Below are 22184 nucleotides of genomic sequence, written 5' to 3'. Positions count from 1 at the left end.
ATTTTTTTTTTTTTAAACGGACACAACATCGATGAGGTAACATTTCAACTTTAAATCGAAGTTTCTATTTTTACATCAAGAAGTGGCATTATTTTGATATTACAGCTATATGAAGACGCAGCTAAGGGCTGCATATGAACATGTTTTCATGTTGTCAGAGTACATATTTTGGACAAAAGGCAGATTTTTGTAAAGCCCATTATAAACCTCACCGGCTCTACTACAAAGTGAACAACACAGGGCATTTTGGACACAAATGGTACCTCGCTGTGTGTGTGTATTATTGCCCCAAATGATTCACTTGTATTTAACTGCAGTGAAGTCTTTCATCTCCCAGCTATACAATAATAGTTTCCATACGACCAGTGGCTCTGCTATAAATAAGATCAAAAGCAAAAGAAAGGATTTAATAAAAGAAAATGACATTAAGAGTAGCATTAAATCGGGGGGGAAAATACCAATATCCAACTATGTTGTTTGTTTTCTTGAGACTGAAGCTCCCACACGGTACTGAATAGCTTCCCCAGTGTGTCACGAAAAGGCATTTTATAAGGAGGAGGCACGTACAAAATCCATTTGGGTACGTCTCAGAGTGGTAAAGATTGAGCTGGGGGGCAGTGGGGAATGTGGGGGGTAGGAAGGGCGCCCCCCACTGCAGAGGCAGGCTGGAGAAACCGTAAGCAGCCTTTTTCACACCGAGAGTTCAAGGGAATGTGTGGATGGCAGACATCCATCCATTTCTCTATCCTTTTCTGTTCCATTTAATGGAGATAGACTTTGGGTAATCCAGAGATTCTCAGAGAATCATAACATTGCTCAACTCTCGTACATGAGTTCTGAGAAAGGAAGTTTTTTTTGGCAATGCACTGTGACTTGATATGAAGAGCCAACTTCCCAAACAAATTCTCCTCTAGTTCTTAAAAAAAAAAAAAGTTACAATGTTAATCTCTATTCCCGACTGGATAAACAGCTGCTAATAACCTCCAGCTCCCAGGGGAGGGGGTTGTTTCCTTTCATCTTCAGACTGGTGGATATCTGACGTGCACTGGCCTTTAGTGATTCCACATGTTTCTTTCTTTGCCTTTTTCAAAACTGCCCTGGTACTGGTCTTGCCATTTCAGGTTTCTTTTCGCCCTTAGACTGTGTCCATGGAGTTGCAGGACATCCTCAGTTATGGTACCACTTACTGGAAATGCTAGTTCTTTCACTGTGGGTGTATTTAAAGAGGAAATTCACGCACTTACAACATCCAAAGGAAGCCAGAATCTTGGACCTTTGTATTTGAAGCTTTGCAAGGGAAATCACCATTTTGGTTTCTTTCAGACTGAGCTAATTATTCACTCAAGGGCTGGCTACGTTCAAACATACTCAATTCCTAATAGCACCGGTAATGCGATTGCTTCCTTCTCTCTGTTTGTGTGCTAAACAGAGAGGACAACGTCAACACTTCTCCTGTGCTAGGAAGTACCCTGCAGAAGGTTACAGGCCGGCTGGCCCCCAGAGTCATTCTCACTTGTTCTCGAGCACCTGCTTTTACTGGTGACCTCAGTTCTACACCTCAAGATTCAGACATTTCGCAAAACAGCTTTTTAAACAAAAACCAGCTGTTTCCCATCTAGACTACAGGGGGAAGAATCTGGGCAGCTCACAGAAACATTACCCAGAGACTACCATTCCCCCATAACTTTCACACACTTTCGGCTCCAAACGAGACCCGTCCGTGTGCAGGAGTCCGGGAGAAGGCAAACGTGAAATTAAAATGTGGAAACTCGATACCCTGGTTTTCGACGGTGTGTCCAATGAGCTGCCTGGAAATGAACGTGGTTATTGTATCAGGACAGTGCTACCCAGAAGATGTCATTTACCTAATACTGGAGAGATCTTCTGGTTCAACTCAACTTCGTAGTTGTAAGATGATTTATGGATGCAGAGGAAGCTATAATTATGTACAACTGTGAATGTCAGCCAATTAGGTAGAATCCTCGTGTTTCAGAAATGCGACGTTCAAGCTTTTAAAAATTTTTTTCATTTTTTTTTTTTTTAGGTTTTCCCTCTTAAAGCTGCCTTGCCTAAAACCTCTTCTTATTTTGAGCCCATTTTACACTTCTATTTTCTAAGCAATTAAGATACTTTTGATTTGAAAAATTTACAGCCACAATAAAAGTTAAAATAACACAACGACCACAGATTCTGAAAAAATATAAAATGGCCAAGGCCTAGCCTCAGCTTTTAAACAGTGCCAAGTCGCTCCAGAATTTTCTGTTTTGGTATGAATGACATAACTGAATTACTTCATGAGCTGCTACTTTAATTCCTAAGGGTGGAAAATTCCATGAGTTAATTTAATTTGGATGTAAAAAATATACATGAAAACTCGCTCTTCCTGTGGACTCTCATGTGAAATATTTGAGCCAATTGTTGGAGCTGCTGTACTCTGAGGAGGGGGAGGGGCTTTCCACCCAAGGCTGTCCGGCCGGTGCCGCCCAGCCCGTATCATCATCAGATTTGGGCATATGAGATCCTTTATTTTCTGCATCTGTTTTTAATCACTTTATTTGATAGCTCTGCAATGCCCTTTCTAGCTCGTTCCTAACTGCTGAGATCCTACACAGACGCTAATATGAGCTCCATGACACCTTTTGCAGGAAGGTTTTCTTAGGAAACCTTAGGTCTCCTAAGGCTAGACCACGTTCGTCCTTCTCTGAACTGTTTGTTAGGTCACTTCATCATTCCACCTTGCATTAGAGTCAGACACATACTTGTGTTATCGCCCCCCTCCCCGAGTCAAAGGCCTAAAGGATCAGAGACTCTCGTGCACATTTCATAACCCCCAAAGGATCTGAAGCACAGAAGACACAGAATGAGGGAATGAGCATCTGTATAGTTGCTAATATATACAATATTATCTTTCCTCCCCAAAAATCTGCTTTCTTGAGGAAACAAGGATAATACCACCTTTTTAAAATGCAAGGGTTGTGCCTTTTCTAAACTATGGACAGTTCAGCATTGTGTCCTTGTCCCCAAGAAGAGTTCGATTTAAAAATATGACAGTGACTATGCTATTCAAAACATCTACCTGCTTTTTCCTCTATTATTTAAGAAGAAGACATCATAAAAATACAATGAGGCCAAAGAGTATCTTTTAAATACGCTTTTATATTTTGAAAGCGGGGAAAACAACCAGTTTTTGTTTTTATTCATTTAAAGTTCATGGGGCGCCTGGGTGGCTCAGTGGGTTAAAGCTTTTGCCTTCGGCTCAGGTTATGATCCCAGGGTCCTGGGATCGAGCCCTCCATTGGGCTCTCTGCTCAGCAGGGAGCCTGCTCCCCACCCCACCCTGCTCTCTGCCTGCCTCTCTGCTTACTTGTGATCTCTCTGTCAAATAAATAAATAAAAATCTTAAAAAGGATATACTCCCCACCTTAAAAATAAAATAAAATAAAATAAAATAAAATAAAGTTCATGACACCAGGGTGTTAAACACATACTTTAGGGGAAAAACAATTTGGGGAACTAGGCTTATTTTGTCCTAGAAGTGGAGAAAGGGAATCTTTTGGGTTTGACAGTCCAACAGAGACTATCTTGTTTCCAGGTCACAGGACCTGTTTTGGGTGAAACAGGTATTGATGGGGTGGGGTGAAGAAGGGATCTACCTAGTTTGGACCTACTGCTGTGGGATCTGCCCACACAACAGATCCTAACCCCTCATCTCAGGGGCTATCAATGGAGCACAAGTGGTCCCACTGCTATGGTTGTATTTAAAACCTCTTGACTTTCATTTACGTGAATGCAGAAATGTCAAATGGGGAGTTCCAGGTTTCTGAAGCTGCTGTACCTAATCCACGGTTAAGAGAATGTCTTTAAGTCAGACAGAAAAAGACAAATACTGTATGTTCTCATACGTGATACGTAGATTCTTAAAAAAAAAAAAAAAAAAGAGCTCAAGGAAATAAGCTAGTAGAAGAGCGGTAGCTGGGGAAATGGGAAGATGTTGGTCAAAGGGTACAAACTTGCAGCTATAAAGTGAATAGACTGTGGGACTGAATGTACAACAAGGGAACAGTAATTACTCTAGTAGATATTTGGAAGTTGTTAAGAGTAGATCTTAAAAAAAGTTATCATCAGGCACACAAAAAAAGGTAATTATGTGAGAGGATAGAGGTGTCCACTAATTTTACCGTGGTGATCATTTGGCAAAATATACACATACACGAAATCCTCCAATTGTCCACCTTAAGCTTACATATGTAGGATGTCAAGACTATCTCCACAGGCTAGGAAAAGTTTGAAAAAAATAAAAAGAATTTCTTCAAGTTTTTTCTTCCCTCTTTTTTTCCTTAAGTTTTCTTAAAATAAAGTACACTATTGATATAGATTTTTTAAAAAGTTGAGTCAGTTAAGTCTGCTAGTCTGCTCTCAGAAATATAATTGTGGAGATTATGATAGATGGTGAAACACTATAGATAGGCAAATTGCTTAATCAAAGAGAGAAACCTACATTAGTTTCTATATAGTAGCTATGGAAAGATGCGGAGATGACTAAGATCCTGAGTGAAATTCTGAAACAGGCTATTTAAAAGATAGTTTCGAAGTGCTTTGAAAGAGAAGCAATGACCTCTCAAACTCAGTTTGGTTCCACCAAGAACAAGTCTTTGTGGACAAACCTCACTTCCTCATTCATGGAAATGCCACATGTCCGCTGTCTTGTGATAATGCTAAGGAAAAAATGAGAGAAGGCGGACAGTGGGAGAGTAAAATTAGTTGAACGTAACTGGCTGAAATATTAAACCCAAAGGATGAGGATGATGTAAGCATTGAGAGATAGTCTGTAGCCTTGAACCTCAGGCCTTCTGCTCTGTGTCCTCCTCTAGTTAACATTTTTATTCATGGCTTTGCTAAGGGCAATAATGGCACCCATCGAAACAACCAACGACAGTGTTGGCAGAGTATGTGACCGAATGAGGACCTAAAGAAGAGCTTTCAACTGGAAACAGACTGAAGCTGCAGGATGAAATTCACAGGTATAGAAAAACAACAAAACAACAAAACCAAAAAACCCCACAAAAACCCACAAAGGCATAACGTGAAGTTTTGTAACAGTACAACACAACGCACACAAGGGTAGTTGAGATGCGTGTGGCTTATGGATTTCAGCTGATTAGAAATTCAGTATCCGCCAGCAGGATGATGAAGGCATCAAAAATGACTAATAGGATCTTGTGAGGATCTTTAAATGAATATACAGCATATCGAATGGGTTTGGTAATAGACCCACCCTAGCCCACCCTGATGATTCCTTAAGCACTGTGCTTGGTTTGAGACTCTACATGCTAAAAAGTCCTTGAAAAAGAAAGCATTCCTTTTAAAATAGGGAGAATGCACTGGAAAGTCATAAAATCAAAACTTTAACTGGGGGAGTGGGGTGGGTGGGTAGTGGTAAATATTTGAAGATAAAAATATCTAGTCTAGAGAAAAAAAAAAAAAACAACTGACCAGACCATTTTCAAAAAACTCTAAGTTTCTAATGTATTTGTTGGGTTTGACTTAGGGGTAACCTCAGTAGGCAGAAAAATGAGGACTGCAGAGAGAAGTAAATTTGGGCTGGACATAAAGAAGAATTTCCCAGCATTTGATAGAAACGGGCTTTGTGGTCATTTAGAGCTACTTATCCTTGGATGACTGCTTGGCAGGGGATTTTAGGGGGATTTGGATAGAGAGGATACATAAGATCCCTGAGAGTCTACGGTAATAGTTGCTTAGAAATGCGGCATCTGCTCAAATATACATGCGACTTTACGGAGTCAAAATGTGAGAAAGTTAGAGGAGCAAGACAGAGATGGCGAAGCCTCTATGGGTCAGACCTTCGTGGAAGCATTTTCTGACTTCTGCCACTATCATGACTGTATGTATCAGTAAATGCTGCCCGAGATACCACATGCCTGCCCATGTCTGTCTCCTGTTGCATGAAGCCAAGGAACAACTAAAAGGAGCCAAGGGTTTCTGTCATGTTGAGTACTGAGTAATGCAGACTTGTTGAATCACTATGTTATACACCTAAACTAAGATAACATGGTATGTGACTTACACTTCAATAAAATAATCAAAATAATTTTTTCTTGGGTTTCCTTGTAGCCTCAGCCACAGTTTTGAAACTGCTATGGTGCTGGCTTAGAGAGGAAGTTCACTGCAGTGGTGTGGTGTTTGCGACAAAGAGTGCTGTTCTCCCTGCTGGCTTGTCTGGTTTCTACCCAAGCTTGGCCATTAACTACTGGACGTCCATGTTTGGGTTACTTCCCCCTTTCTGGGCCTTGGGCTTCAGCAGTAAAATAAGGGCCATGGGCTAAATGATTTTTGGGGTGCTTTTAGAATCTAGAATTCCATCGTCCTTTCTTAAGAAAAATGAAACAAAACTAAGTTAAGTTGTTATCTTATGAGGCCCTAAGTGGTAAACGTTCTCATATGTTCAGATGTCAATCAAATACAAAAAGGTGCTTTATCACCTAATGAATTTTCTTCTTCTTCTTTTTTAAAAGATTTTATTTATTTATTTGACAGAGACACAGCGAGAAAGGGAACACAAGCAAGGGGAGTGAGAGAGGGAGAAGCAGCCTTCCTACTGAGCAGGGAGCCCGGTGCCGGGGCTCAGATCATGACCTGAGCCGAGCCGAAGGCAGATGCTTAACAACTGAGCCACCCAGGCGCCCCATGCATTTTCTTCTGATAAATTCTTTTTAACTGAAATTAAAAATGTTACATGAACAAAGGGAAACTGGGCTAGGATTAGCTTATATCTGAAATGCATGGCTTCTTTCTTTGTTTCTTTGTTTCTTTCTTTCTTTCTGCCCTCTTCTTTCTCAAGTTGAAATGCCTGGTTTCTGAATGCATGCCACACCCCTACCTGGGGTTTCTAGGACGGGGTCTCAGGGATGCTGTGGGGGATGGGTGTGGGTGGGAAGTTTTAAAGGTTTCCTGTACCCTAAGTCAACTAGAGCAACAGATCCTTAGAAGACCACTACTCGGGGTACCTGGGTGGCTCAGCAGATTAAGCTGCTGCCTTCGGCTCAGGTTATGATCTCGGGGTCCTGGGATCAAGCCCTGCATCTGCCTCAGCATCCCTGCTGAGCAGAGAGCCTGCTTCCCCCTCTCTCTCTGCCTCTCTGCCTACTTGTGAACTCTCTCTCTCTGTCAAATAAATAAATAAAATCTTAAAAAAAAAGAAGAAGAAGAAGAAGAAGAAGACGAAGAAGAAGACGAAGACGACCACTACTCTTCTACCAAGAACAACGGCCTCCTTCCCTCCCAGGTCAGAGGGCTGCGTCCCTGCCCTCGGATGGGGTTTCCTGTACTGCCACAGCAATTTGTTTTTAAATATGTTTCCTTTTCTACTAAACTGGGAACCCCTGGAGAGCAGAGACCATGTGTTAGCACAGAGCCTCACATTTGGGAAACACTCTTGATAAATGTTTCTGGAAATGAATAAATGGACTTTAAGCAAAAAGGGTCTAGGAACCACACTAATGTTATATGTTAATTGTGAAGGAAATCTTCAGCTAAGTGATCCCTTCATTGCTGACTCTACTGGCAAGTAATCAGAAGCACGTACAGAGTCACAGGAAGACATTTTTGATGTGGGTTTTGTTCTTATTCAGTTAAAAGAGGAGATTAGGTCATCTGAAAGCTTTGCTTTCAGGTCTCATCTGTGGATCTGAATACTGAGTGAAGACTGGAGAGAATCATTTTTACAGAACTGTCATTTCACAATAATTCATAAAAACCTAATGATTTACTATCAGGATTAACCAGGGAGGTATCTGAGGCACAGGGGGTTCTACCTGGGTAAGAAAGTCTAATTAGCTTCGTGACAAACCCACCTGTTTCCTTATTCTCCCACATTCAGAGATTTCTGCTTTGACTCTTGTTGGAAACGTGGGTGGTTTTTGGTAAGAGAAATAATTTTAAATTTACTACTTCGTGACCCTAGTAAGGAGAGTTTACACCTTGTGCCACTTAGCCCAGATATGCTGATTTAAGAGGAAGTGTTCAGACAGTGTGGGTTTTAATCTAGCATACCACGGCACTGGAGGAAAAATTCTTTAACTCTGCATTTGGGTAAAAAGCTGCCCTAGGAACTTGGCCAAGGGGTGCCTGGAAATTCTTTCATCAAGGAGCATTTATCAAGATTTGAAAATCGCAAGCTCTTACCCGGAAAGGCACAGCTAGAGCTCATCTCTGGGGAGGGCTCGTGGTAATAAACAAAGGGCGTGGAACACGAAGGCAGTGTTCCTGAGTTTCAGGTTGGCTTCCAGACTTGAGCTCCTGAACCCAAGAAGGCCCGTTCGACCAACTCCTCAACTGGACATCACCATCCCCCTTAAAGGGCTCCTGGGAAGACAGCCTGAGGTGATGCTCACGGAGCGCCTAATGTAAGACATGGTACTCAAGGATTTACCAGATAGGAGGTAAGGGCAAAGTCAGGCCTTTAAAAGATATATAGTTTTGCATGACTGGGTAAGAAAATAGTATGATTCACAGAGCTCTCAGAAGGAGGGGAAAAAATGGACAGTCACAGGTGGAGGTGACAAGGAAGCTTCCTGGAAGGGGCAGAATTTGAGTTTGAGGCTTGAAAGAGGTGGGAATGAGATGGACAAGGGGGAAGTGAGTAGGGCAGCCCAAGCCCTAAAGACATGGAAGAACTACCTAAGGAGAACGCAAAGGGCAAATTCTGGTCGTTTGCACAGACTGGTCTGGCTGGAAACAGTTTTGCGTATTGGAATGGCTAAACATAAGGCTTTTGGTAAATGGTAATGGGGTTTAATCAACTCGTCTTTATTTTGTAGATAATAGAAAGCCAGTGAAGGTTTCTGGGCAGGGAAGAGCACGGCCAAATATCATCTAGAAAGCCTGCAAGTCTCCAACATTCACGTTAGCAGAGCCATGCTGCTGTGAAAAAAAAAAAAAAAAACTTCCTTTCATTACACTAATACTTAGTAAATCACTGAAGACCTACTTCAGAACTCCAAGGAAAACATTTTATGAATCAAAAGCTAAGTACAATATGTTAGCAATTAAATGAGATAACATAACAGCCGAGGCAGAACCAGTTTTCCCCACCACGATTTCAAGCTGCTGCAGAAAGAAATGCTTGTATCATCTTCCAAGTTATCAAGCCATTTTGTTTTGATTTTCAGAAGGCGGGGAGAGAGGAAGCGAAAGAGGATGGAGGTCAAGAGAATTCAAAGCTGTCTATTCTTTAATCAGGAGGAATTATTAAGGGGAATTATAAAGCAGATCTGCTCAGAACAAAACTAGCCCTGGGATGGGTCTGAAGTTACTATAACAGGCTTCTACTCCAGAACAACGAACGAAGGTGTGTCGTTGGAAAGAAACACCCACCAGTGTTCTCTGCAGCACAGTTTCCGGTGCATACCTCCCACTGCTACTTTATTTACTGCAGCTGGCCAGAGTTTTATAGCCTGTTTCATGTATTAAAATTCAAATGTGGAAAACATTACCAGTATCCTCCTTGAATTTTTTTGTTGTTGTTGTTGTGGGGGGGGGGGAGGGTTTTTTTTTTTCCCCTTCCCCTTCAACTTCCTTTTTATTGTGGAATGTATCAAATGGTCAAAGGCTAACTTCAGACTGACTAAATTCAAAAACTATTTCCTTTGTTCTTATGTTTTTGTTTGAAAATTCATACCGGTTTGCGCAAGGAAAGAAATGACAATCCGATCTGCTTCACACACATTCGAGTTTCAGGCTGGGCAACTTCAGCCTCCGTGGGTCTACCGGGTATTTCTGGGAAGAAAGGGGGGTTCTGAGGGTGGCGGGGTGTGGCCGTGCCACGTGTTTGGACTTGACTCTACTACCCAGTTGGCTCTGAGGTTGCCCCGGACTGGATTGTAAATGCCTTCAGAGAAGGGAGTAGGAGCTTTTCCTCCTCAGCGAAACTAGCAGCTTTCTAGCTTCTGCAGAGTGTTTTCAAAACCAAATCAAAAATGCTTTGTGTAATATTGGCTGATTCTTTCCCTTCTTCTATTATTGCTCTGCTCCATCCTCTCCCTGGCCACTCCAGCCAGGTCAGGCCAACTTCCCGTCTCCAGAGAGGATTCTGGGCCCTCCCTCTGATCCCGGCCTTCGAATCAGACTCAAGGGGGAGGCAACCCAAAGGTCAAACAGTCCCCCCAGAGCATCTACGTGTCGTTTATTATTTTAAAGAACCACTTAACGTACATCTGGTATTTAAGAGCAAACTTTACATATTTATGGAAAAAAACTGTTTCTGAAGCAATGCGCCCGTTCAACATATGCAAAACGAACACAGCTCCAGAAATTAAACCATTTTTCTCTTGATTGAGAGCAGATATAGAGGAATGGTTGTAAGTCACAGATCTGGCTTTTAATAAAGCCAGATTTCTTAATTAAAAGCAGTATTGTTTAAACATTGTAGTTTAAAAAGAAAAGAGCTGTACAAACTAAAACCTCATATTATATGCATCCCAAGTGTATTTAACACATTACCTGAGGCCAAGCTAAATTAACATCTATATTTTCCTTTTGTAAACTCTTAGCAACTGCCATGAATAGACAAACAATTTTTACTCAATGATGAATTTTTAGGATAGAGGTCAAGGAAAAGCAAAAAAAGGAAAAAAAAAAAAAAGATTGAGCTTTGGCATTCAGAAATATCTTTCCACGTTTCAGAAGTGAGTTCATTGCTTCTATTTATAAACCAGTATTTTTGGTTTCAAATTGGTTGCAGGTTTCTATAACACAACACTCAGGATGGTCCCCTCAATCTCAGCCTTTTATTAAGAGAAACCGAAAGGAGGACGGAAGAATCCTATTGAGCAAGAACTTAACAAGCCTCAGAAGAACCTGTGCCTATTTTGCATTCCCCTTTTGGAATCATGGGTAAACAAGAGATGCTATGTTGGTAACAGAAGGTAGACCTTCATCCAAGCAGCTTTTTAAGAGCCTACAGGTACAAAAGAGGACATTAAGGTGTTTCTTGATCAAGCAGGAGTTTATAAGCAGCAGAATACACAGAATCATTAGTAATACTTTCTCCACCATTCAGTCACCCTACTGTCATCACTTAACATTTTGTTAAGAAGATTCTGAATTTTGGGGCACTTGGATGGCACAGTCCATTAAGTCTCTGACTCTTGGTTTCAGCTCAGATCATGATCTCAAGAGTTTTGAGATTAAGCCCCACAGGGGCTCAGCGCTCAGGATGGAGTCTGCTAGGGTTTCTCTCCTGCTTTCCCTCCGCCCCTCCCCATGCACTCAAGCTCTCCCTCTCTCTCTCTCTCATAAATAAATCTTTGAAAAAATCCAAATTTTCATAAGGGGGATGCTTTCCCAAATTGTTTCCAAACGCAATGGGCAGAATTGAAATTCCAGTTGTAATATAGACAGATCTGTTTAAATATTATTTAAATAAACAACTTATTCATAAATAGGCAGTGATAAACTATCATATCTTTAAATCACACAGTCCTACCCCATATCCTTAGACAGATAAACACACCACATATTCCTACCTCCCACACACAGAATCAAAAGACATTGATTTGGGTTCTTTGATAATAATAACAAACTTTCAACCTCTTCATATGTGAAATGCCAGTAATACAACATGTACAAACAAGCTGGGTCTTGTAGGTGACGTCACTAAGATGAAGAATTTAAAACACTGGCCATGGCCCAGCAATGTCCTCCTAGGTATATACTCAAGTGACATTAAAACACATGTCCACCCAAAAACTTGTATATCAATGTTCATAGGAGCATTACTCATTATCGTCAAGGAGTGGATACAGCCCAAATATCCATCATCTGGTGAATGGATAATAGTAACGTATCCCTATACAATGGAATCTTGTTTGGCAACAAAAAGGAATGATGATCTGATACAAGGTGAAATATGTATAAAGGCTGAAAACATTACACGAACTGAAAGAAGCCAACCAGTCCGAACAGACCACCACATACTGTATGATTCCAGTGGTAGGAAATATCTAAGATAGGAAAATTATAGAGACAGAACACACTAGTCATTGCCAAGGTCCAGGGAGAGGAAGGGTTGGAGAGTAACTACTACTGGCATGGGAATTTCTTTTCTTTTTTCAGGGGGTAAAACATGCTAAAATTAGCCTCTGGTGATGATTGCATAACCCTGCGAACATACTCAAACACATGGACTTGTACATTTTAAATGGGTAGAATGCAGGTAAGTAATGATACAGCTCAATAAAGCTGTTTAAAAAAGAAGAAACAACAGCAGTGGTATTATACTTGAAATTCTAATTCTATACAGTAACTGAAGAGTCTACAAATCTCCTCACTTACCATGAGTGAATGTCTGTTGGCTGAAAGAAGACCGGTTCCATACCCTGAGCCCAGACCACCCATTGCTCCATTATGAGAAGGTCCAATGATTCCATGCATGTCCCCGTGACCACCAGGCATAGCTGTGGACGGGCCCACTGCGTGGTTCCGGAGAACGTGAATAGCATCATCCAGTCTTTCTAAGCGATCTTCAATTCGGCTTTGCTGTTGGTTAATGAATGATGTGAAATTTGATTTAGTTTGAAATGCATGCATAGGTTATAGAAGTAAAACTGGAGTTGACACAAATCATACTTTGAGTTTCTGAATTATATGTTTCCAATAAAATGTGTTTCCTTGAAACAATAATAAAAAATAAACACTGACCTTTCAAGGAAACTAGTGAAAAATGTTAATGGTATATCATAGTGTTATTTTTCACGAGCAAAGTATATTTTGTAATTCTTTCAGGACATTACAACGTACATATGCTATACTATATTCCACTAGCTTGAAAGAAAATTTAGATTTACTTCAGGAAAAAAAAAAATCTATAGAATTTGAGAAACATTCTAGCAGGCACTGATTAAAATTTTCAAAAAATTAACAATGGGTAGACGATGTATTTGTAGTTTCCCATTTAAATTGTCTTCGTTTCCTTCTCAGAGGCATATTTCCTTCACCTCTTCTATAGCATATGGTACAGGGCTAAGTACCAAGTCAGGGACAGGTAAATGCCTGCAGACTATAATTTCTTATTTCTATATATATTTCTTATTGAGTACTATCTATTTTTCCAGTGTTTCTTACCAGTGCTTTCTTCTTCTTCTTTTTTTTTTTTTTAAGATTTTATTTATTTATTTGACACAGAAAGATCGCAGGTAGGCTGAGAGAGAGAAAGAGAGAGAGAGAGAGGAGGAAGCAGGCTCCCTGCGGAGCAGAGAGCCAGATGCGGGGCTCGATCCCAGGAAACTGGGATCATGACCTGAGCTGAAGGCAGAGGCTTTAACCCACTGAGCCACCCAGGTGCCCCTTACCAGTGCTTTCTATTATCACCAGCATGTGTGTAAAGGGGAGTGGGAACTCAAAAGGGATACAGAAAAATCATTAAAACAACTTTTTCAACCAAAGTGGTATGAGATTTCAAGACTGAAGAATCACAAAGACATGAATTAATTGTTCACCAGGGACTTCTAATGGACTCCAAAGCCCTTACTCTATAGCATTCACTACCTATATAATTAAATTATACAATTCAAAACCAACTGACCTTTTTTTTTTTTTCCATGCCTGCCCCAGGGATCCTGTTTTCTGCAACTAGATTAAGGCTTATACTATAGTTTTTGGGGAACAAAAAGGACCTGTAGATGTGTATTCACCTTCTGCAGTATGATCAATAATGACAGCAAGAAAACCACTCTCCAGTGTGACATTTTAAGATATGCCATGCGACTGGATCTCCATTCTCCGTGTATAAGTCAAGCAGGGAAGAATTATATCCTTTCCATATAGCCACGCAAATGAGGCTCAAAGAACTTGAGTATTAATTACGTGGTGACGCAATGCCAGGAAACGGTATAGTTAGGGTTGAACCTAAGTCTTCGGACTTCAAATCTAGTGTCTCTTTGTGGTAGGTCATGCTACAACCTACTGATTTCCAATGGGCTGTGCAAACAGATGTACTAGCTCTACTGTCTGAGAAAAACAATTTCGAATTATTCTATACTGACAGAAGGAATGTGTGTCTAATACAGTTAGTCTATGGTACAGGACATTCTGATTTGGGGGGGGCTTTGTTGTGAAGGGACCTCCCCTAAACTCTTCACTGTTACTTATGAAATCTTTGCAAAGGTACGAAACTTATTTGAGTCTATATTTCATAATTTATAAAAAAAAGGAACAGTAATACATACTTCCAAGTGTGCATGTGAGCCCTGAAGAGAAGTAATATGTGCAACTATCACCCTTCACGGCTCACAGCTTCCCGGTAGAGCGAGCAGTTTCTGCTTGTGAATTACCTTGTGAGTGGTGGGTATTCAGAGAACTAAAGCTAGAGCTCCTAACTATACACCGAGTCTTTATGGTTCTACAGTTGGACATCACCTAGTTTTGATGGATGGGTCCCACAGAATAACCAGTGCAGGTAAACACTTAGAAAAACTATGGATTATCTAGACGTGGGCTACAGATTAATTAACGCAGGCAGGGCAGGTAGTGTATACCTTGTCTCGCCCTGTGCTTGCCTTTAGTGGCTAAAATGCAGAGCTGGATGATCTCACACTACAGCAAGGAAGGCCAGAGCCAAGGGAAATCTACCTCCATATTTCCATTTTTAGATTTTTCCTTAATTTAAACAGTAAGTCAGAAGGGAAGAAAGGAAATGCTGAGCTTCTGACAAGACATTAAGTTAGAAGGACAGATCAATCGATGCCTCTTCCATGTTCCGTCTCAAAATAGGGATGAAACGAGGGAAACCCACCTCTGAAAGACTTAAGAGCTCCTTCTTGTTACTTCTCCCCCATTTGATTCACACACTGATCAAAGGCCACCCAGGGCAGGGTGATTTCATGTACATTTCCAGCCACGTCCACCATGAGCTGACAGAGACTAGAGTGTCAGACACTGAATCATCATGGGAGTGTTTATAATATTAATTACACCCATGGAAATTTTCAGCTATTCCTTACTGGAAGAGCAGACATTTCATGATGTTACTTCTAGGAGAACCAAAGGGAACGAGGAAACAGACAGTAGGCTTCTTATCAGAGGTCAAGAGGAGAACACCTATAAGCCTGTCACTCTGGAAAGGAAAGCAGAGGGATATTGAATCTCCGAGTGGTCCGGCTAGGTGGCTCGGCTGAAACACTAGCACTCTTGTATTGGGAAATTAACAACTTATTGATGGGGACTGTTCCCAAAGACCGGGCAGATGCCACTGTCTTTCCAAGATTTTCAATCTCTTACCTGGTCTTAGGTGTCTGGAGCCCTGGGGCTTACACTGTAGTAGAATCTGGGTTCTAATCTACAAACAGGAATAAATGATAGTCTAATAAATCTAGCTCTAACCAAACTTGTGTGCTTAACATCGATCTCAAGTTTCTGTTAGTGAGATGAGATTAAGAGTCAAAGCAGATGCGAAAAAGAGAAACATGGTCACCAAATGGCTAGAGGAGAGATTAGCAGATGAGACTTACCAAAGAGTGTAAGGGTCCTTCATAATTAGGAGATGATGAGGCCTGTCCTCCATTTCTAGACCAAACAGCTGTGCCTGCTGATATTAAAATGGAGATTACAATGAGATCTATATAATCTGAAAACAAACTCGCAGATATTTTAAACACTTCTTTTAGAAATGCTTATTTTCATTTGGACAATTAAGATAAATACATGTAAACTCCCCATACAAGAATTCTGGGACAAGGAAAACATCTTCAGTTTCAAACAGGATGTAGACCCTGAATTCTCTTGGGCTTCCTCCCCAAAGGGATCGTCTAATTGGTTCTGAATTTAAGCTAGAGAAGGGCTCCTCCTGAAGGAAAGAGATCACTACATCGTCAAGGTACTTTTAAGAATGCAAAGGGGGATTTTGTTACCCCTTCATGCAAGGCCAGTTTGTGAAACCAAAATTCTCTCACCAATGAACAACAGCACTGCTACTTGTTTTAAAAATGATCCTTAAGGAGGGATAAGCCTTCCAAACTTTTTAAGGGACTAAGATTAGTTGGCAGTAATCCACCAAACCGGAAATTTAAAAACTCAATATAACAACAGTAATAAGTAAGTGGTTTCTTCTGAAGAAAATAATTATTTTGTGATCCACTAAACTTGATTCCTGCTACAATAAATATTACATGTCTGATCTACAAAATTAAAACCACTTTTAAACTCACAATTATGCATACTCTGTGTGCAAACTAAGAAATAATTCAAGAAAGGAAAAAAAAAATCTGTGATCTCATTGTAATCTTATTTCCCGGCATGCTTAGCATTTAAAAAAAAATTCCTTCTTCCTATCATTTCTGGGTGTGCATGGATATGTATTTTTAAGCTAAATAAAAATCGGGTAGTTTGTTCAGTTACTTGCGGTGATAGAATATGGAGAAAGCCAGCTACTTTCAGTGTGAAAACAGCAATTAATCCCCATGTTTACATCTTTGTAAAGTTCTCTCTTCCTAACATGGGGTCTTTCATGGGGCATTAGCTGGACCTGAAAATTGGCCTTGTTTCTCTGTCTCTAGAGCACGCTGCTCAGAATTTGGGTATCTGTGGCATTTTCTGGAATGAATTGCACATCTGAACCTTCTCGTCATTAACCTAGAAATGCGGTGGCAGGATGGTGAGCACTGGATGGTCGCCCAAGCTCTGGTACTGACGTGTGTGCCGCCCTAGCAAATCATGTCCCCCTTCTGGGCCTTTGTACGTTCATCTGTAACATCGGAGCACCGGACCAAAATAGTCGTTCTCAAACTGTATTAGACTCTAGATTTCTTTCCCCCCAAATGATAAAACAGATGAAATTAGAGCTGCTTTGTTGGAAATAGGGACCTTGGAGTTCTCTCTGCTCAGACTCCCTCACCACCTGCCTCACTGGGCTCCGTGTTGCCTCTGGACACTGGCTCTGGACACTTGACGCTGGTGATCATGTATGTCCCAGAGCGTAACGGTAGAAGACCCAGGAGTGGATAGCATCTCTCAACTTTCGGTTCCTTTTCTGTCACGGGGAATGTTTCATGGCAGTTCCATGATCCCCTTCATAGCATCGCTGTGTCCTTCCAGTTTCAATTCTGTCCGTTGGGACACGCAGACTTAAACGTCCAGCCACCCCTCTCCATTCTGCGGCAGCCCCACCCCATATCAACAGAGGCTTGGAAAAGGCTGATATTCGGCTCCCCCCAAGCCATGGCCATCGCCTCTGAAAGCTTCGTGCAGTCTAAAACCTCCTGCTTTCTACCAGGGAACCCGGTTTATGATGGCCCGTGAGAGCTGCTACAGGGAGTAACAGGGATTGAGAAGGCAGCATCCAGGCGAGTGACCTCACTATAAATTACAGTAAGGTCAAGTTTCAATCAGGTATAGACGTGATTCGGATTCTTTTTTGGAAGCCACCTGTCCTCCTTTCCAAGAACACAGACATGCACCAGATAGGGCCTTCTGGAAGCATTTATACGAGAAGGGCAATGAGCCTCTTAAATGGACCTCTGAAAAGTGGAGACGCTTTACTAACATAATTCAACAACTTATAATTTTATTATTTGAAGCCATAGGTCATACTAATATGTACTATTTTAAGGCAAACATTTCATTTTACTCCATGCAGTTACTTCTCTATTCACACAATTAGAGTTTTCCTCAATCATGTCCGGGACGTGGACTTTAAAAAGGATGCGTGGAAAGCCTAAAACTTCCGTGGGAAATGATCCTTTTGAACAGTCTATATTTGATAGCTATATAATCTATATTCATATTCCTGACTGTAATAGCTGGGTTTTCTCACCTGAGATGTCTTCTTAGAGTATGTTATTCTGCTGAATATCTTCTACAGAGACAAGTTTAGGAAGTTTTCCATATGCCTATGTATTCTAAAAACATGTAATTTTTGAGAAAAATTTTGGATGTGAATGGCTGTACTTTCATATGGCAGAGGAAAAGACAGACCTTTCCATGTTTCTGTTCAGAAATGTTCTGTTTTGAGCTTTTGGAGGGAGGGAGTTTCCACCTGCCAGACCAGGAAGTACGAGAGGGAAATCGTTCTCTGACACTGGTATTATGATGGGAATGGATTTAGGTACGGTACCTGAGAGAGAAGGAGGAGAGCCAACAGGAGTTGAAGGGTTTGATGAAAAGCTGTTGTTAGTGTGATCTGGAGAATAGATCTTAAAAAAAAAAAATGGGGGAAAAGAAAAAAAGAAACAAACCCTCATTTATTAGGAATAAAGAATCAACAATTCGTTAAATAACCAAGGGTCATTGCAATTCACCTAAAAATTACAAGTCATAAAATAACGTAACAATGGACTCTAGTACCAATATCATAAAATGAAAGATTTAACACCTTAATTTTTCAAACGAAGAATTATGAGCTCATGTAAAATGGTGGGGACAGTACTGGACCACAGTCAGTAGACTCTGCTTTCCCTCCCATGTCCTACTGAGGCTCCGTGGCTGTGAACAAGCCACATGGACACCCCAATCTCCCCTTTCTTCCTCCATCAAACAGGTCAGACAGCATCATTTCTAAGATTTTTGTCCAACTCCTTCTCTACCACAATTAAAGCTTTTAATGCCAAGGCTTAAGAACGCCCAGACGAAGTATAAACTTCCACTTAGGTCACAATGCTGAATTAAACTTACTTTATGCTCCCAATGGTAAGGAAAAGCTAACCAAAGAGACAAAATGTTAGAGCAACAAATCCCCACTTACATTTGCAAATGGCTACATTTAGCTTTTGAAGACAACAACAGGCATACTCCCTCACACAGACGAGATGGGATGCTTTATCACTAGTGAACATGCAAGAACTGCTCAACTCTAGCCTCCTGACAGCAGACAGGTGAGGCAAAGAAACTGAGTCCCCAGGCGCCAATTATGTGACAATTTCTCACAGAGCTCGGTATGGTCTTTTTTCTTTAAATGCCTTTCCCAAAGTGTTTTAGAATTGCTCCCTGCAAAATCAGTCTTAGTCCATGAGTACTATACATCTTTAGAGAAAAGTAAGAGATCAAGATAGAAGATCTATACACCGAAAGGCCCTGAGAACATCCACAAATCCATAACTGAGGACTGCTTGGCAACATTGTGAGGAGACGATCTGGAAGGGTCAGTCCTTCCCTGGAAGCTTCCGAGCTCTCTCCTCAAATTTTCCAACCACCATTCTGCAAGAAAGCTAGCATTTCCAGAAATCAAGGCTATTTGCCATTCATTTTCTACAATTCCAAATGTCCACTTCTGATTAAAGTTCACCCTTCCACAATGGTACATATGAAGTCCAAAGTCAATATTTCCTCACCGAAGCAAGTGCTTTCCCCAGAGCATCTCCAGTCTGGGAGCTGCCTGCTGCCCCACTTCCTCTATTTGCTGCAAAAACAAAAGGCAGAATATGAAAAACCAGGCAGTGAGACGTCGAACAATTTTCTATTCCTGGTCCATTTACTCACAATTTAATTGCATTTTTAATGCTAATTACAACACATTAATCTTTAATTAGCATTAATTTGTTTGCTGAGGTAGATGTCAAATATATTCATGTAACTTTTTTTTTACAGATAAAATAGAAACCTGACACCTTGGTTTAAAGATGAAGTGTTCCAGTTGCTATGACTGGCCCCCTGGTAGCTTAGGAGTAGTTGGTGAGGAATGGTAGCAAGCGTGCGAGCACCGGAGGTTCATAGCTACGAAGTAAGTGGTACGTTTCAGATCTCTGAAGTCTTCAGAGTGTGCCTCTTCTCGCTATTTCAGAGAGACAATGGAATTGTCTTCACAGATAATTTATGCCAGCTTTCCGGTTTTTAAAAAATTTGATACCTAGCAAAACGAGGTGCTCCACTTGGCAAAAATAAAAGAAATTCTATACTGGCTTCCTGGGCAAGAATATATTTTTAATATTTTAAATAACACATACTCTACCTATATTCAAGTCTGTGTTTACGTTCAAAAAAAATCTGAACTGTGATGCTACAAAAAATCAATATGGTCTCAAATTTCGGAGATGAAAGAAGTCTACGTATTCATGAAGTTACCTCTGTCATCTTAAACACTGGTATTTTTTACTACAAAATAAATGAACCGAGGACTATTGTGAAAAAAACGTAGATTGCGCCCTGGAATTTGAAGTATCAGCTCTATTGAACAGTATTAATACAACCCTTAGAACATTTGGCATATGACATTTATTAAGGCCTGAACATTAGCAAATAAACATAGTATTTAAATAAAACCTATTAAACTCCAAGGAGCCGTCTTTCGCTATTTTGTGAAACAAAAAAAGGAAATCCGAAGTCCACTGATTAATCCAAACAGAACGTCATTGCACTTGGCATAACTAAAAAAAAAAAAATCCCAGTCCTCTCCTTGACCCAAGGGCGCACTTGCTGACAAATGTGTCATCTGCTTTCAGATCTGTAAAATGGGGTAGCGGGGTCAGATCTCAATAGGTTGAATTCTCTACTTCTCTAGGTCATAATTTCATTCTCCTGACCTCTACTTAGCATAGTTCAATTATGCTTGCTATTTTTTTTAACTTTTTATAACTTTTTATCCCCAGGGGTACAGGTCTGTGAATCACCAGGTTTGCACACTTCACAGCATTCACCATAGCACATACCCTCCCCAATGTCCATAACCCCACCCCCCTTCTCCCAAGCCCCCTCCCCCCAGCAACCCTCAGTTTGTTTTGTGAGATTAAGAGTCACTTATGGTTTGTCTCCCTCCCAGTCCCATCTTGCTTGCTATTTTTATAGGGTTCTGCGTTAGGTATGTCAGTTCAATCATCTTTTGAGCTGTGCTTTATTTGTTTAACAAAACCCATACCCATATTCATTTGTTAATTACTAAAACTGAAAGAAAACCGGTATGCAATACAAGGAATGCAACTGCCCTCTGACAAAACCATTCTTTTTTAGATCACAAATTCATACTATTAAAAGTATATCGCTTATTAGTGCTAAGGATTATAAGTATAAGCACACTTTTGAAATGAGTCAGACATACAAAGAGCTCGTGGACGGATCTCCCAGATGCCACTAATATTAAAAATACTTAAGTATAAGAGCTAATTGAAATTATATCTCATGTAGAAATGAACATTTCTGCATTGAGGAGCTCTTTGAAAATGAAAGACAATTCTAAAGAGAAAAAAATAGAGATTTTGAAAGCACAGAGAGCACTCACATTTTTTCAGCATGTACTAGAATGGTATTTGGGGGCAATTAGATACTTTTTTTTTTTTTTTCCCCACAGAAGCAATATTATCAGATACCTAAATATTAGATTTGTTAGTCAAACAAATTTGTGATCTGCTTGATTAAAAAACAGGTCTTTGTGAAATGCAATTTCAGAGCCACACCAAAAAGAATTACATTATCTACTAACACAAAAACCCAAATCAAAAAAGATAAGCTTTTGTTTTAATTACAGATAAAGTTTGTTGCAATAGTAGCTTTCAAAAGATTAAATCTTCCTTTGAACAACTTTAACATGAGGATGACAAATTTTTCAAAATATATTCTTATGAAAACCAAAAGAAATATTTTAGGGACATTTAAAAAATAAATTCTCTCTCTCTCTATGTATGTATATACATATATATACACACACACACATATATATGTACATATATATATATATATATATATAAATACACTTGAGAAGAGATAAGATAAGATCGTTATGATCTTATGATCGTTATGATTTCTTTCCAACTAAACTTCCTATTACTGCCTGTTTTGTAGAGTGTGGTACTAGGACTCAGGAAGTAGAATAAAGACTAGAATCAACTTCTTACCCCATGTGATCAGGAGAATGTTTCAGAAAACTCCAAAGGCTACTCATGGAAGCTACTGATAAGAACAGACTATTTTTTCACATGAAGCCATTCTACCTTGCAGCAGCTGGAGGGCCAAACCCAAGGGTTTAAATTTCAAAGCAGCGTACTGGGGCCAATTTGCCCTTTCAGTTGGAATGCCTTTTGTTCTGTTCCAGGAAATGTGGGAGAAGACACATTTCCAAGCCTCTGAACACGTTAAGCTACATAGGTCCTTCTCTTAAAGATTTCTCTTTTTATTTGTGTGACTGCTATGTCAAAAGGTATACATAATCAGAAAGTGAATTTAAATTATCAAGTAGCGTCCTCTTTTTT

At 40.3% G+C, this 22184-nt stretch overlaps 1 protein-coding gene across 15 annotated transcripts in view; it reads right to left on the bottom strand.

Moving 5' to 3' along the window:
• Positions 1-22184, bottom strand: part of TCF4 (transcription factor 4) — a 348714-nt gene that overhangs the window by 14443 nt on the left and 312087 nt on the right. For all 15 annotated transcript variants that reach the window (XM_032311422.1, XM_032311430.1, XM_032311426.1 and 12 more), the window contains 4 exons: positions 19338-19405; positions 18125-18203; positions 15525-15601; positions 12352-12555 (listed from right to left, as the gene is read on the bottom strand). In XM_032311422.1, coding sequence (XP_032167313.1) covers positions 12352-12555; positions 15525-15601; positions 18125-18203; positions 19338-19405 — 428 coding nt within the window. The remainder of the gene's footprint in view (positions 1-12351; positions 12556-15524; positions 15602-18124; positions 18204-19337; positions 19406-22184) is intronic.

This window comes from Mustela erminea, chromosome 13 (genome assembly GCF_009829155.1).
Source record: "Mustela erminea isolate mMusErm1 chromosome 13, mMusErm1.Pri, whole genome shotgun sequence".
Taxonomy (NCBI): Eukaryota; Metazoa; Chordata; class Mammalia; order Carnivora; family Mustelidae; genus Mustela; species Mustela erminea.
Note: the sequence above shows the minus strand (reverse complement) of the source record. Positions and strands in the feature narration are given on the sequence as shown.